At 36.7% G+C, this 12,302-nt stretch overlaps 1 protein-coding gene across 1 annotated transcript in view; it reads left to right on the top strand.

The window, feature by feature from the left end:
• ZYG11A (zyg-11 family member A, cell cycle regulator) overlaps positions 1–12,302 on the top strand; it is a 56,975-nt gene that overhangs the window by 30,141 nt on the left and 14,532 nt on the right. The window contains exons 4-6 of the mRNA XM_065929006.1: positions 5,328–5,468; positions 8,872–9,048; positions 11,526–11,590. Of these exons, the coding sequence (XP_065785078.1) occupies positions 5,328–5,468; positions 8,872–9,048; positions 11,526–11,590 (383 nt within the window). The remainder of the gene's footprint in view (positions 1–5,327; positions 5,469–8,871; positions 9,049–11,525; positions 11,591–12,302) is intronic.

Genomic DNA, 12,302 nt, shown 5'->3' with positions numbered 1-12,302 from the left:
TTGTGTATTCTGTAGCTGTTTTCTTTGTGGTTATCATTTGAGGTTACATTTGACATCCTAACCTTATGACACTCTAATGTGAATTTATACTAGCTTAATTTCAATAACAAACAAAAGCTGTTCCTTTAGATCTCTGTCCGTGCTCCTTTTAATTGATGTTCCCAAATTATATTATACATTGTCTGCCCCAGAGCACAAAATAATTCTTTTTTGTGTGTTCATCACAAGTTATGTAGAAAACAAAATTTGGAATTATAAACCAAATTTATAATAATACTAGTTTTTAGATGAATAATGATCTTTTGAAAGAACTATTTGTTTATTAAATCATGTTGGAAAAAAGTGTAGTTACCGACCACTTAAAAAATACCACTGGCTTTTGTAATTGTTAATGTATTTACCTTTGTTGAGATCTTTATTTCTTCACATGGCTTCTTGTTACTGTGTGGTGTTCTTCATTTCGCCTTGCAGGACTTCCTTTAGTGTTTTTCATGGGGCAAGTTTAGTGGTAATGAACTTCCTTGGCTTTTCTTTACATGGAAATGTAAACAGTGTTGTGATAGTTTCAGGTGAATAGCAAAGGGACTCAGCCATAAATATACATATATCCATTCTACCCCAAACTCCCTTCCCATTCAGGCTGCCACATAACATTGAGCAGAGTTTCATGTGCTGTATAGTTAAGTCCTTGTTGTTTATCCATTTTAAATATTGCAATGTGTACATGTCCATCCCAAACTCCTTAGCTATCGCATCTGCCTATCCTTCTCCCCTAGCAACCATAATTTCATTCTTTAAGTCTATGAGTCTCTTTTTATTTTGTAAGTAAGTTCACTTGTATCATTTCTTTTTAGATTCTACATTTAAGGGATGTCATTTGATATTTCTCCTTCTCTGTCTGGCTGACTTCACTCAGTATGACACTCTAAGTCTGTCTGTGTTGCTGCAAATGATATTATTTCATTCTTTTTTAACGACAGAATAATATTCCATTGTATTTATGCACCACATGTTTATCTCTTCTTCTGTCAATAGACATTTAGGTTGCTTCCGTGTTTTGGCTATTGCAAACCGTGCTGCAGTGAACATTGGGTTGCATGTATTCTTTTGGATCTTGTTTTTCTCTGGATATATGCCCAAGAGTGGGATTTCAAGGTCATATGGTAGCTCTGGTTTTAGTTTTTTAAGGAACTTCCCTACTGTTCTCCACAGTGGCTGTACCAGTTTGAATTCCCACCAACAGTGTAGGAGGGTTCCCTTCTCTCCATACCCTCTCCAGCATTTGTTGTTTGTGGAATTTTCGATGATAGTCATTCTGGCTGTCACCCTCACTTTTGAAGGACAGTTTTTCAGGGTATAAGATTCTTGGTTGACAGTTTTTCTCTTTTAATACTTTGAACATATCAACCCATTGTCTTCTGGCTTCTAAGTTTTTGATGAGAAGTCTGCAGGTCTTACTGAGGATCCTTTGTATGTGATGATTTGCTTCTTTCTTGCTGCTTCTTATAATCTTTGTCTTTGGCCTTGAAAATTTGATTATAACATGTCTTACTGTGAGTCTTCTTGAGTTGATCCTGCGTGGAATTCTTGAATTTCTTGGATGTTTATATGCATGTCTTTCGTCAAATTTGGGACATTTGCAGCCATTTTCCCCCCAATATTCTTTGCTACTTTAGTCTCTTCTAAGATTCCTACAGTGTATGTTGGCCTGCCTAATGGTATTCCACAGGGTCCTGAGACTCTGCTCCTTTGTATTCAGTCTTTTTGTTTTCTGTTCCTCTGACACAATTTCCTTTGTCCTGTCTTCAAGTGTGTTGATTTTTTTCATCTTCCTGCTCAAATCTGCCTTGAAAAACTCAAGTGAATTTTTATTTCAGTTATACCTTTCAGCTCCAGAATTTTTTTGATTCTTTTTAAGGTTTTTTTTTTTTTTTAATCTCTCTTGAGTTTTCTCTTTTGTTCTTTTTCTTAACTTTATCTAATTTTCCTTTTTTTTGAACATCTTTAAGGTTGATGTTTTAAAGTCTTGTTTGAGTTGACCTGCTATCAGTTCTGTTACAGGGACAGTGTCTTTTGATGTTAATTTTTTCCATTTGAATGGGCCATACTTTCCTATTTCTTTATATACTTTGTGATTTTTGTTGTTGAAAACTGGGCATTTGAAACTGATAATATGACAACTCTAGAAATCAGATTCTTTTCCCTTCCCAAGGTTTGGTGTCTGTGTTATTGTTTTTGTGTTTGGGGTCTGTGTTGAGGATCAGCCTGAAGTATAAATTTTAAGATCTCTAGGTCTTTTATGAGCCTTTCCCTGGGTATGTGCAGTAACTTTGGGATTTTCTCTGTATGTGTAGTTGTTTTGAATGTCATAGTCATTAATGTCTGTCTTCTAAAAGGGGAAAAAGAAAACAGTGAAGGGGCAGCCCTTGAAATTTCCTCGAAGTCATTTTAGCTGGTGGGAGAAGGGCTTTGAACAGTTGGCTGGTGAGGGTGCAATGGCATTGGCTGCCCACCTTTTTGAACCTGTTATCAGAAGCAGTCAGAGCACAGATCCCTGATATTTGGAGGGTCCTTTTCCCCACCTGGACTCTCACAGGCTAAGTGCAGGCAGCTCTAGGAGCATGTGCTGGTGGCTGGGGAGTGAGATGGGACATGAACAGCTGTTGTGGAAAGAGCTGAAATTGATGGAAACGAGCCACAGTTTACTGTTGAAACATCCTCTAGAAGTTGCAAGCATGGATATAAACTCCTTTATTTACCCTTTTTAAAATTTTTATTTATTAAATTTGTATTGTGCTGGATCTCTGTTGCTACCCACAGGCTTTCTCTAGCTGTGGTGAGTGGGGCCTCCTCTCTAGTTGTGGTTTGTGGGCTTCTTGTCATCGTGGCTTCTCTTGTTGTGGAGCATGGGCTCTGGGTGTGTGGGGTCAGTAGTTGTGACACATGGGCTTAATTGACCTGTGGTATGTGGGATCTTCCTGGACCAGGGATTGAACTGGTGTCCCCTGCATTGCTAGGCAGATTCTTGACCACTGGGCTACCAGGGGAGCCCCCTTTTCTTTCCTTATTTCTTGAACATGCTTGGCCACTGTTACATTACTTTGTGTGTTGCTTGTTAAGTCTGATGACAATCTAATTCTCTAATTTGTTTTTATCTTTTAATTATTTTTAAATGAAAGAGATGAATATTTTTAATGATAAAATGTACAATTCACAAAGATAGATAGCATAAACCGTTAGACACCTAACAACAAAGAAACACAGATACATAGAGCAAAAATCAGAACAGATCTAAGGGAAAAGAAAAATACAATCATAGTGACACATATTAGCATTCCTCTGAGTATTTTATCAAGTGCAAAAAAAGAATAGGGACATCTTGAATAATGTCATTGGTAATTATAGTAGATTTCTATTCATATTAATAATTTGATCTTTTTATAAGAAGGCCCTGAAGGTGGCTTTTCTTTATCATTAAATTTAATCTTTATGCTGTGATATGTCTTGGACTTGATTTGGACCAGTTTTCCCAGGTGGTTGGTGGGAGTTCTTTCAGTGTGTTGATTTAGGTCTTTTTTTAATTTCTGGAAAGTTTTTGTTGGTAGTAATTTTAAAAATTAGTTCATTTCTTCCCCAGGAACTTCATGTATATGTGTGTTGTATCTTCTTTTCTATATCAGCACTCAACCTTAGATCCTTTTAACTTCTTTCTTTTAAAATTTCTTTATCTTCTTTGTTTCTTGCATTTCTTCTCCTTACTAAATTTTAATCAATTCTATTATTCCTTGGATACTGTGTACTTAGTTTTTATGTTTGAGATGACTTGATCTTTTCTTTTCCTGAATTTAATCATCCCTGTTTCACCTTTTTGTTGAATGTATTTTTTTCACATACAATAATGCTTATTAACATTTAATTCAGTTTAAAGTAAGATTTGTTTTTTATTTATGAGAAGAATTTTTCTTAGCTGAAATGTGTAGTTTTGCTTTAATATATAAAGCTGTGCCAGGTCTTAGTTGTGGCACATGCAGTCTTTGAGGCATGTGGGATCTTTAGTTGTGGCTCTAATTTCCTGACCAGGGGTTGATCCCAGGCCCCCTTCATTGGGATGGTGGAGTCTTAGCCATTGGACCACCAAGGAAGTCCCTAGATTTGCTTTTTAAAAAAATTCTTACAGTAGCTTTATATGGAATTGGTTTGAATCTTTTTATTTCTTTGCATTTAATTGACAGGTGTCCTAATTCAAAAGCGTTCTTCTGTCACTTTAGTGATGTAATGTTTCTTCAATGAATGTTGTTACTGCTGACCATGGTGGCGTGGAAAAGGGGTTGTTTTTCTTTTCATTTTTGTGAAATCCTGAACTTTACCGCCTTTTTTTTCTTTTTCTTCACTACCCAGGAATGCTGAAAACTGAGTAAAATCTAGTTTTATATTTTTAAATAAATGTTTAAATAAATAAACATTTCTTTTTAGTTTATGGTTTGGGTAAGGTTACCATTATTCTCCAGACCCAAAGTCTATATATAGACTTTTTGAAATTATTACTTTAGTGGTGGTTGTTGTTCAGCTGCCTAGTTGTGTCTGATTCTTTGCAACCCTGTCAACTGTGGCACACTGGGTCTTCCTGTCCCTCACCATTCCATCTCCTGAAGTTTGCCCAAGTTCATGTTCATTGCATCAGTGATGTCATCTAGCCATCTTATCTTCTGACACCTCTTCTCCTTCTGCCCTCAATCTTTCCCAGCATCAGGGGCTTTTTCAGTAAGTTGGCTGTTTTTATCAGATGACCAAAATGCTGGAGCTTCAGCTTTAGCATCTGTCCTTCCAACGTGTTTTCAGGGTTGTACTTGAGTGGTAGCAAGAATTATTTTAATATTAATGAACTAACTAGTTCTATAAAAGTTCAACTCCTTTTTCATCTTATTTATTTTATGTTTTTTTTTTTCCCTATCTTTTTTTGTCTATTTTATTTGAGTACTTAGGAACATACGTTCATGGTTATTGGTTGTTTAAGAATTTACATGCTATGGATTATTCAGTTGAGGTCTCAACTGTAACACAGCTGTAGGGAGATGGTATTTGAGTCTGTCTCCACTGCTTAATTAGTTTGTTATATTTAGCAATGTACATCACCTCTCTGGAGCCACCATGTAAAAATGAGGTTGAGGAGAACATTTACCTACTAGAATTACTGAATGAGATCAACATTGTAAAGCTCTTGAAACACTTAAGTGAATGTTTATTGTTTCAAACACTTGACACACTCTAAAAAAAACCTTCCTTGTAGGTGGAAGGTGAAACCTGTTGGTAACATCTTTGTTTTCTAGGTTGCTGGAGGAGCCAATATAAGCCAGATTTCAGAAGCGCTGAGCTGCTACAGGAATAGATCATGTTTTGTGAAGGAAGCCCTCTACAGGCTTTTCACAGAGACATTTTCAACGCAAGTAACCATGCCTGCTATTTTAAAGGTAACTACAACTCAGAAATGTAATTTTTATAACTACTTATTACTTGATTCAATTAAAGTTGTGTAAAATTTGGAAAACTCAGCAGTGGCCACAGGACTGGAAAAGGTTAGTTTTCATTCCAGTCCCTAAGAAAGACAGTGCCAAAGAATGCTCAAATTACTGCACAATTGCACTCATCTCACACGATAGTAAAATAATGCTCACAATTCTCCAAGCGAGGCTTCAACAGTACGTGAACCATGAACTTCCAGATGTTCAAGCTGGTTTTAGAAAAGGCAGGGGAACCAGAGATCAAATTGCCAACATCCACTGGATCATCGAAAAAGCAAGAATGTTCCAGAAAAACATCTATTTCTGCTTTATTGACCATGCCAAAGCCTTTGACTGTGTGGATCACAACAAACTGTGGAAAATTCTTATAGAGGTGGGAATACCAGACCACCTGACCTGCCTCTTGAGAAACCTGTATGCAGGTTAGGAAGCAACAGTTAGAACTGGATATGGAACAACAGACTGGTTCCAAATAGGAAAAGGGGTACGTCAAGGCTGTATATTGTCATCCTGCTTATTTAACTTATATGCAGAGTACATCATAAGAAATGCTGGGCTGGATGGAGCACAAGCTGGAATCAAGTGCTGGGAGAAGTATCAATAACCTCAGATATGCAGATAACACCACCCTTATGGCAGAAAGTGAAGAAGAACTAAAGAGCCTCTTGATGAAAGTGAAAGGAGAGTGAAAAAGTGGTTTAAAGCTGGCTTAAAGCTCAACATTCAGAAAAGTAAGATCATGGCATTCAGTCCCATCACTTCATAGCAAATAGATGGGGAAACAGTGGAAACAGTGGCTGGTTTTATTTTTCTGGGCTCCAAAATCACTGCAGATATTAACTGCAACCATGAAATTAAAAGACGCTTACTCCTTGAAAGGAAAGCTATGACCAGCTTAGACAGCATATTAAAAAGCAGAGATATTACTTTTCCAACAAAGGTCCATCTAGTCAAGGCTATGGTTTTTCCAGTGGTCCTGTATGGATGTGAGAGTTAGACTATAAAGAAAGCTGAGCACTGAAAAATTGTTGCTTTTCAACTGTGGTATTGGAGAACTCTTGAGAGTTCGTTGGACTGCAAAGAGATCCAACCAGTCTATCCTAAAGGAGATCAGTCCTGGGTGTTCATTGGAAGGACTGATGCTGAAGCTGAAACTCCAAAACTTTGGCCACCTGATGTGAAGAGCTGACTCATTGGAAAAGCCCCTGATGCTGGGAAAGATTGAGGGCAGGAGGAGAAGGGGACAACAGAGGATGAGATGGTTGGATGGCATCACTGACTCAATGGACATGAATTTGAGTAAACTCCGAGAATTGGTGATGGACAGGGAGGCCTGGCATGCTGCAGTCCATGGGGTTGCAAAGAGTCGGACATTACTGAGCGACTGAACTGAACTGAACTGATTAAACACATTGAATACAGTTACTTAATATGTCTTATTCTATTGTGAGTCACAGTGCCCACACAGAGAGAGAAAAAGCAGTGTTAGGCTTAAACTGCCAGATCATCTCATGTTTTGAGCATCTTAATCAATCTCAATTGTTCAGATTTTTTAATTTGATATTAGCACGGGATGATAGAACCATTGCCTAAAACAGGACTTAATCTGAAAACATGAATTCACTTTGTATAAACATTCTCATTTATTCCTTTACTCTTTAAAATCTAAGTAAGTTTTTTTCAAAAAATAGCAACTACAATATCCCTATAAGAATACAACAAAATACCAGTAATTGAAGGTAATCAATTCTAGCATTTAAAGTATTTTGTGAATAAAGTAAAGTTACCAGTATTGATAGGGTCAAACTTTGCTTTCCTTTACAGAAGGATGAATTTGTTTTAAATGTAATTGGAAGAATTAAGTGGTTTGAGAAAGAAAACTGCTATTATTTATAATTAAGTGTAATTTGAAATCTTAAAATTATTGTTTTTATTATTTGTAATTTCTGCAGTTTCATAAAAATAGGCTATTTTTATGGCTATTTTTAGGCTATTTGTGTACCATGGAGAATTAGGTTTACTCATAACTTAAAAACAATACTGTATAAAGGGAAAAACTCTGGATCTTTGTTTCCCATCTGTAAGGAGGAAATTGAATTAGATATTCTAAAAGTCCTTTTGATATCTATGTGAGATTTTGTGATTTTTTTTTAATTGAAAATCATGTTTGTTTTACTTTCTATGTATTTATATTTCAGATGATGGCAATTACATGAAATCGTAAGAGCAGTTTAGTAATATAGAAAAAAGCAATTTCCATAGGAGCAGCGTATACTGGCTCTGAGTTCATGTAGGTTTCAAAGTAAGGGGCTCTGGTCTTCCAGTGGTTCATAAACTCAGGGCTCATTTGTATATCAGCAGACTGGTCTCTGAGGAGGGGAGGGATCATTATCCCTATTTGATAGACAAAACAGATCATGTTGTCCCTGAATGTTGGAGCAGGTATGGTATACACTTGGTATAACACCTTCATTTTAAATTTGTTTCTAGGTCTATACAACATGTGTTCTGTTAACGGTTACCTTTCTAATGTTAGGTTTTTTGTTTGTTTTGTGGCCATGCCTCATGGCTGGTGGGATCTCAGTTCTCCAACCAGGAATTGAACCTGGGCCATGGCAGTGAAAACACAGAATCCTAACCACTAGTCCACCAGGCAGCTCCCTAATGTTAGGTTTTATCCCTTTACAAATTCAAATTTCTTCCTCTTTTGGTGGATTCATCCCATTTTTTGTCCACTCTGTGTTTTTCTTTATCACGTTTCCCTTCCCTACTAATTACCTTTCCATCCCACCCCCACCTCTGTTTCCTACCCAGATCCTATCCAGACCCTGCCTAAATGTGTTCTCTGAATGAAACTTTTGACTTCCATACCAGAAATGATTGCTTGCTGTATGACCACCTTAGGCAGCACTTTATTTATACCTCTTTTTTGGTGCTTTTTTTTTTTTTCCAGTTTCATCTTTTGGCATCTCTTACAATGTTACTTGTTTACATGCCTTATTTCTTTCATAAGGCTTTATGCTAAGGAGTAGGACATAAGTGATTCCTGTTTATATCCCCTATAGTGCTTATCATAATGCCTTGGAGGGAATGAGGCTCAATAAATGATTGTGAAATCACAGATGAGGAAACAGAGGTCCAGAGAAAGGAAGTGAGTTACCTAAAGTCACACAACAAATTAATGACTGCGTTTGGGTTAGAAGGTATTGCTGGTTTCCTAAAAAATAAATGGTGAGGATGGGAAAAAAATCTGTTACTTTTTGTCCTGGTAAGCAAGTATTTTTGATAACACGAAAATAAGACTGTGTAAAGAATGCTAACGTTGTCATATGCCACTTAAATTCATCTACAGCTTGTGGCTGTAGGAATGAGGAATCATCCATTGGATTTGCCAGTGCAATTCACAGCCAGCGCTTGTGCCCTCAACTTAACACGCCAGGGCCTGGCCAGGGGGATGCCTGTGCGTCTGTTGTCGGAGGTTACCTGTCTACTTTTCAAGGCTTTGCACACTTTCCCCCATTACCAGCAGGTAATTTGATTTTAATATTTGATTGTGCTTCTTACTTGAGGACAAATAAATGAAAAATATGTTTTATTTAGTTCTGATTTTTCATCCTGAGAGAGAGAAGGAGGGAGGGGAGGAAGGGGGAAAAATAAATGCATGATTACTGTAGAAAAAATAAGAAATATAGATAAGTAATATGGTTTAAAAATTTCGCATTTATCAGAAAATAGCTATCCAGAAACATCTACTGTTAACACTTTGGTATATCCTATAGGCTTAGCAACATGTGTGAAAATTAAATTGAATTGAGTCATAGATCTAAATATAAAAGCTAAGTCATAGGTCCAAATATAAAAGCCATAAAACTAGAAGAAAACACCAGAGTAGGCAAAGTTTTCTTAGGATACAAAAAGCATATTTCAAAAAGAAAAATAATAAATTAGAATTCATCAAATTAGAAGCTTCTGGTCAAACACACAGAGAGACATTAAAAGATGAAAAGATAATCCAGGACTGAGGAACGTGTTCACTTTATATATATGACAGAGGACTTTTGTCCTGAATGTAAAGAACTATTAAATAGGTAACACAAGATAAACAAACCAATTTTTTAAGAAGGCAGAAGGTTTGAACAAACACTCCATGAAAGAAGATAGTGCAGGTGACAAATGAGCACTTGAAAAGATGCTCAGTATCTTTGTCTGTCAGGGAAATGCAAATTAAAAGTACATTTGGATACCACTGTACACTTAGATGGGCTTCCCAGGTGGCACTAGTGATAAGGAAGCCACCTACCAGTGCAGGAAATGCAAGAGACATGAGTTCAATCCCTGGGTCGGGAAGATCCCCTGGAGTAGGAAATGGCAACCCACTCCAGTATTCTTGCCTGGAAAACTCCATGGACAGAGGAGCCTGGCAGGCTACAGTCCATGGGACTTCAAAGAGTCAGACACTACTGAGTACACATCACAGCCTCACAGCACACATAGATAACACTATACACCTCCTAGATTGGTTGAAGTTTAAAAAGTGACAGTGTCAGGTGTTGACAAAAGTGTAGAGAAACTGAAATTCTCCTATGTTGATGTTAAGAATGAAAAATGAAAAAACCAATCCAATAGTCTGGTAATTTCTTTGAAAGTTAGACATATACCTTTCATACTACACAGTTATTTCACTCGGAGAAATGAAATTATGTAGCCATATAATAGCACACAAATGCTCATAATGTCTTTATTCATTATCCCCCCAAACTGAAAACTTAATGTCACCTGAAAACAGGTGAATAGATAAACCAATTATGATATATTCATATAAGGAAATACTACTTGGTGATAAAAAGAAGTGAAGTATTGATACATGCCACATGAATGAATCTCAAAAAACATTTTATGCTGAGCAAAATAAGCTAAACATGACCATATGACTTTATGTGAAATCTTAGAACAATAATATGTAATGACAGTATGATTTTCTGGGGTTGAAATTTGCAAGTTGGGAATGGAGTGGCAAGTGTCACAGTGGAACTTTTCGGGGTAATGGAAGTATTTTTTATGTTGATTGTGATAGTGGGTAAATTTATACATAATATATACAAATGTGTCAGATCTGATTGAAATATATACTTAAAATGGGAATCAATCTATTAAAAATAGAATAACATGATCTTTCTTCACTTATAATAAATCTGTATTTTCACTTTCTCTTGAAAAATTGGATGATCCTTCTCAATTCAGTCTGAATTCCTACATGGCCATCATTAGTTGGAGACGATTAACAACTGCCCCCATTAAAGGGCCTGAATTGTCCAGTTTGCCAAAATTCCTCCCGCCGCCCTATTTTGCACTCTTCCTTCTTCACTTGTTTATGTTACTGCCTAGTTCCTGTTGGCATTTCAGGTTTGCTACCCCTGCCTCGTACACTATACTGCTGGCATGGCTGTACATGCCACTGGCCTACTCATGGTCTTTCAAAGAGTTGTTATAATTTTTTATTCCTATAGCTTTCCTAGAAGTCTGTTTCTCTCTCCTAGTTCAATTCCTACTAGTCATAGGTAGAAAGTAGAAGCTCTGTCACAGAGTTAGTTATGAGATCTGGTTCAGACATAGTCATTCATTAGATGGGCCAGGCTTCCAGGAATAGATTTAGATTGACACACAGGCAGGCAGCTTTCCACATAGACCCTTCTAGGCTTCAGGGGGAAGGGAGACTCCCTCTTTGCCAGAAAAGAGAACGATTACTCTTTAGGCAAAGGTGAATGTTAGAGTTTAATAGTAATATTGATACCAGAAACTAATAACGTTGTAAACCAACTATACTTGAATAAAAAATAAATTTAAAAAACTATTAAAAAAATAGTAAGATTGAATGAAGAACTTGGAAAGGACTAGGTGTACAGTGGGTTTTCAAAAAGAAAAGCTTTGAACCTTCCAAATGCTTAGAACCTTTGTTTAGAATGGGTATACATTTGCTCATAATTATTTTTCTTTATTCCCTTAAAGTTACAGAAGAATTGTCTTCTCTCCTTAACCAATTCCAGGATTCTTGTGGATGTTCCATTCAATAGGCAAGTATAAAATTGGATGATCTGATTTTGGGGTGTTGACCAGTATTACTCTGAGCTTTGTTGTCTTTTGGTTATTAGCCTAGCAGGGGTCTGATTGAGGCTGGGATAAAGCGTTTGGTGAGAATGTTCTGTTCAGAAGTACTGTAGTTATAAATGTTGTCTCCCAAAGTGTGAGTCCATTTCAGGGCAGTGAGTGATAAGAACGTGGGTTCTAGAGGGTTAAATATCGAATCAGGTTCTAGCTCTTCCATTATCCTTGTGCATAAGTTCCTCATTTGTAAATACTGACTTTTAGAATGTTTGTAAGGTACTTATCACAGTACCTAGCATATGAGTGCAGGCTATCCTAAATATTAGTCATTCTTTTTGTTATTATTTTATTGATAATGATTTTTTTAAAAAAGTTATCAGTTGAGATTCCAGAAGAATTTCCTTGGAGGCCATTGTAATCTTGTTTCAAAACGTTAGTAATAGTTGCTGCCAACAGGAAAAATAAGCACAGTCTGATATGGACAGAGTCCATGATTTATAGGTGTAAGGTTGTAGGCTTTGCTATTCTCAAATCCATTGAAAGTGTATACTTACAATGAGAGTTGACTCTCAAACATACAGTGGGGAAGGTTAGCTTCTTCATTCTCAACTCAGTCTTTCTTCCTGTATAGCATCAGTTGGAGCTGAGTGAAAGCCATGAATAAAGTGATTTATTGTTTGC

This window comes from Muntiacus reevesi, chromosome 1 (genome assembly GCF_963930625.1).
Source record: "Muntiacus reevesi chromosome 1, mMunRee1.1, whole genome shotgun sequence".
Lineage (NCBI taxonomy): Eukaryota > Metazoa > Chordata > Mammalia > Artiodactyla > Cervidae > Muntiacus > Muntiacus reevesi.
The sequence above is the reverse complement of the archived record's forward strand: the minus strand, read 5'-3'. Positions and strand labels throughout refer to the sequence as shown.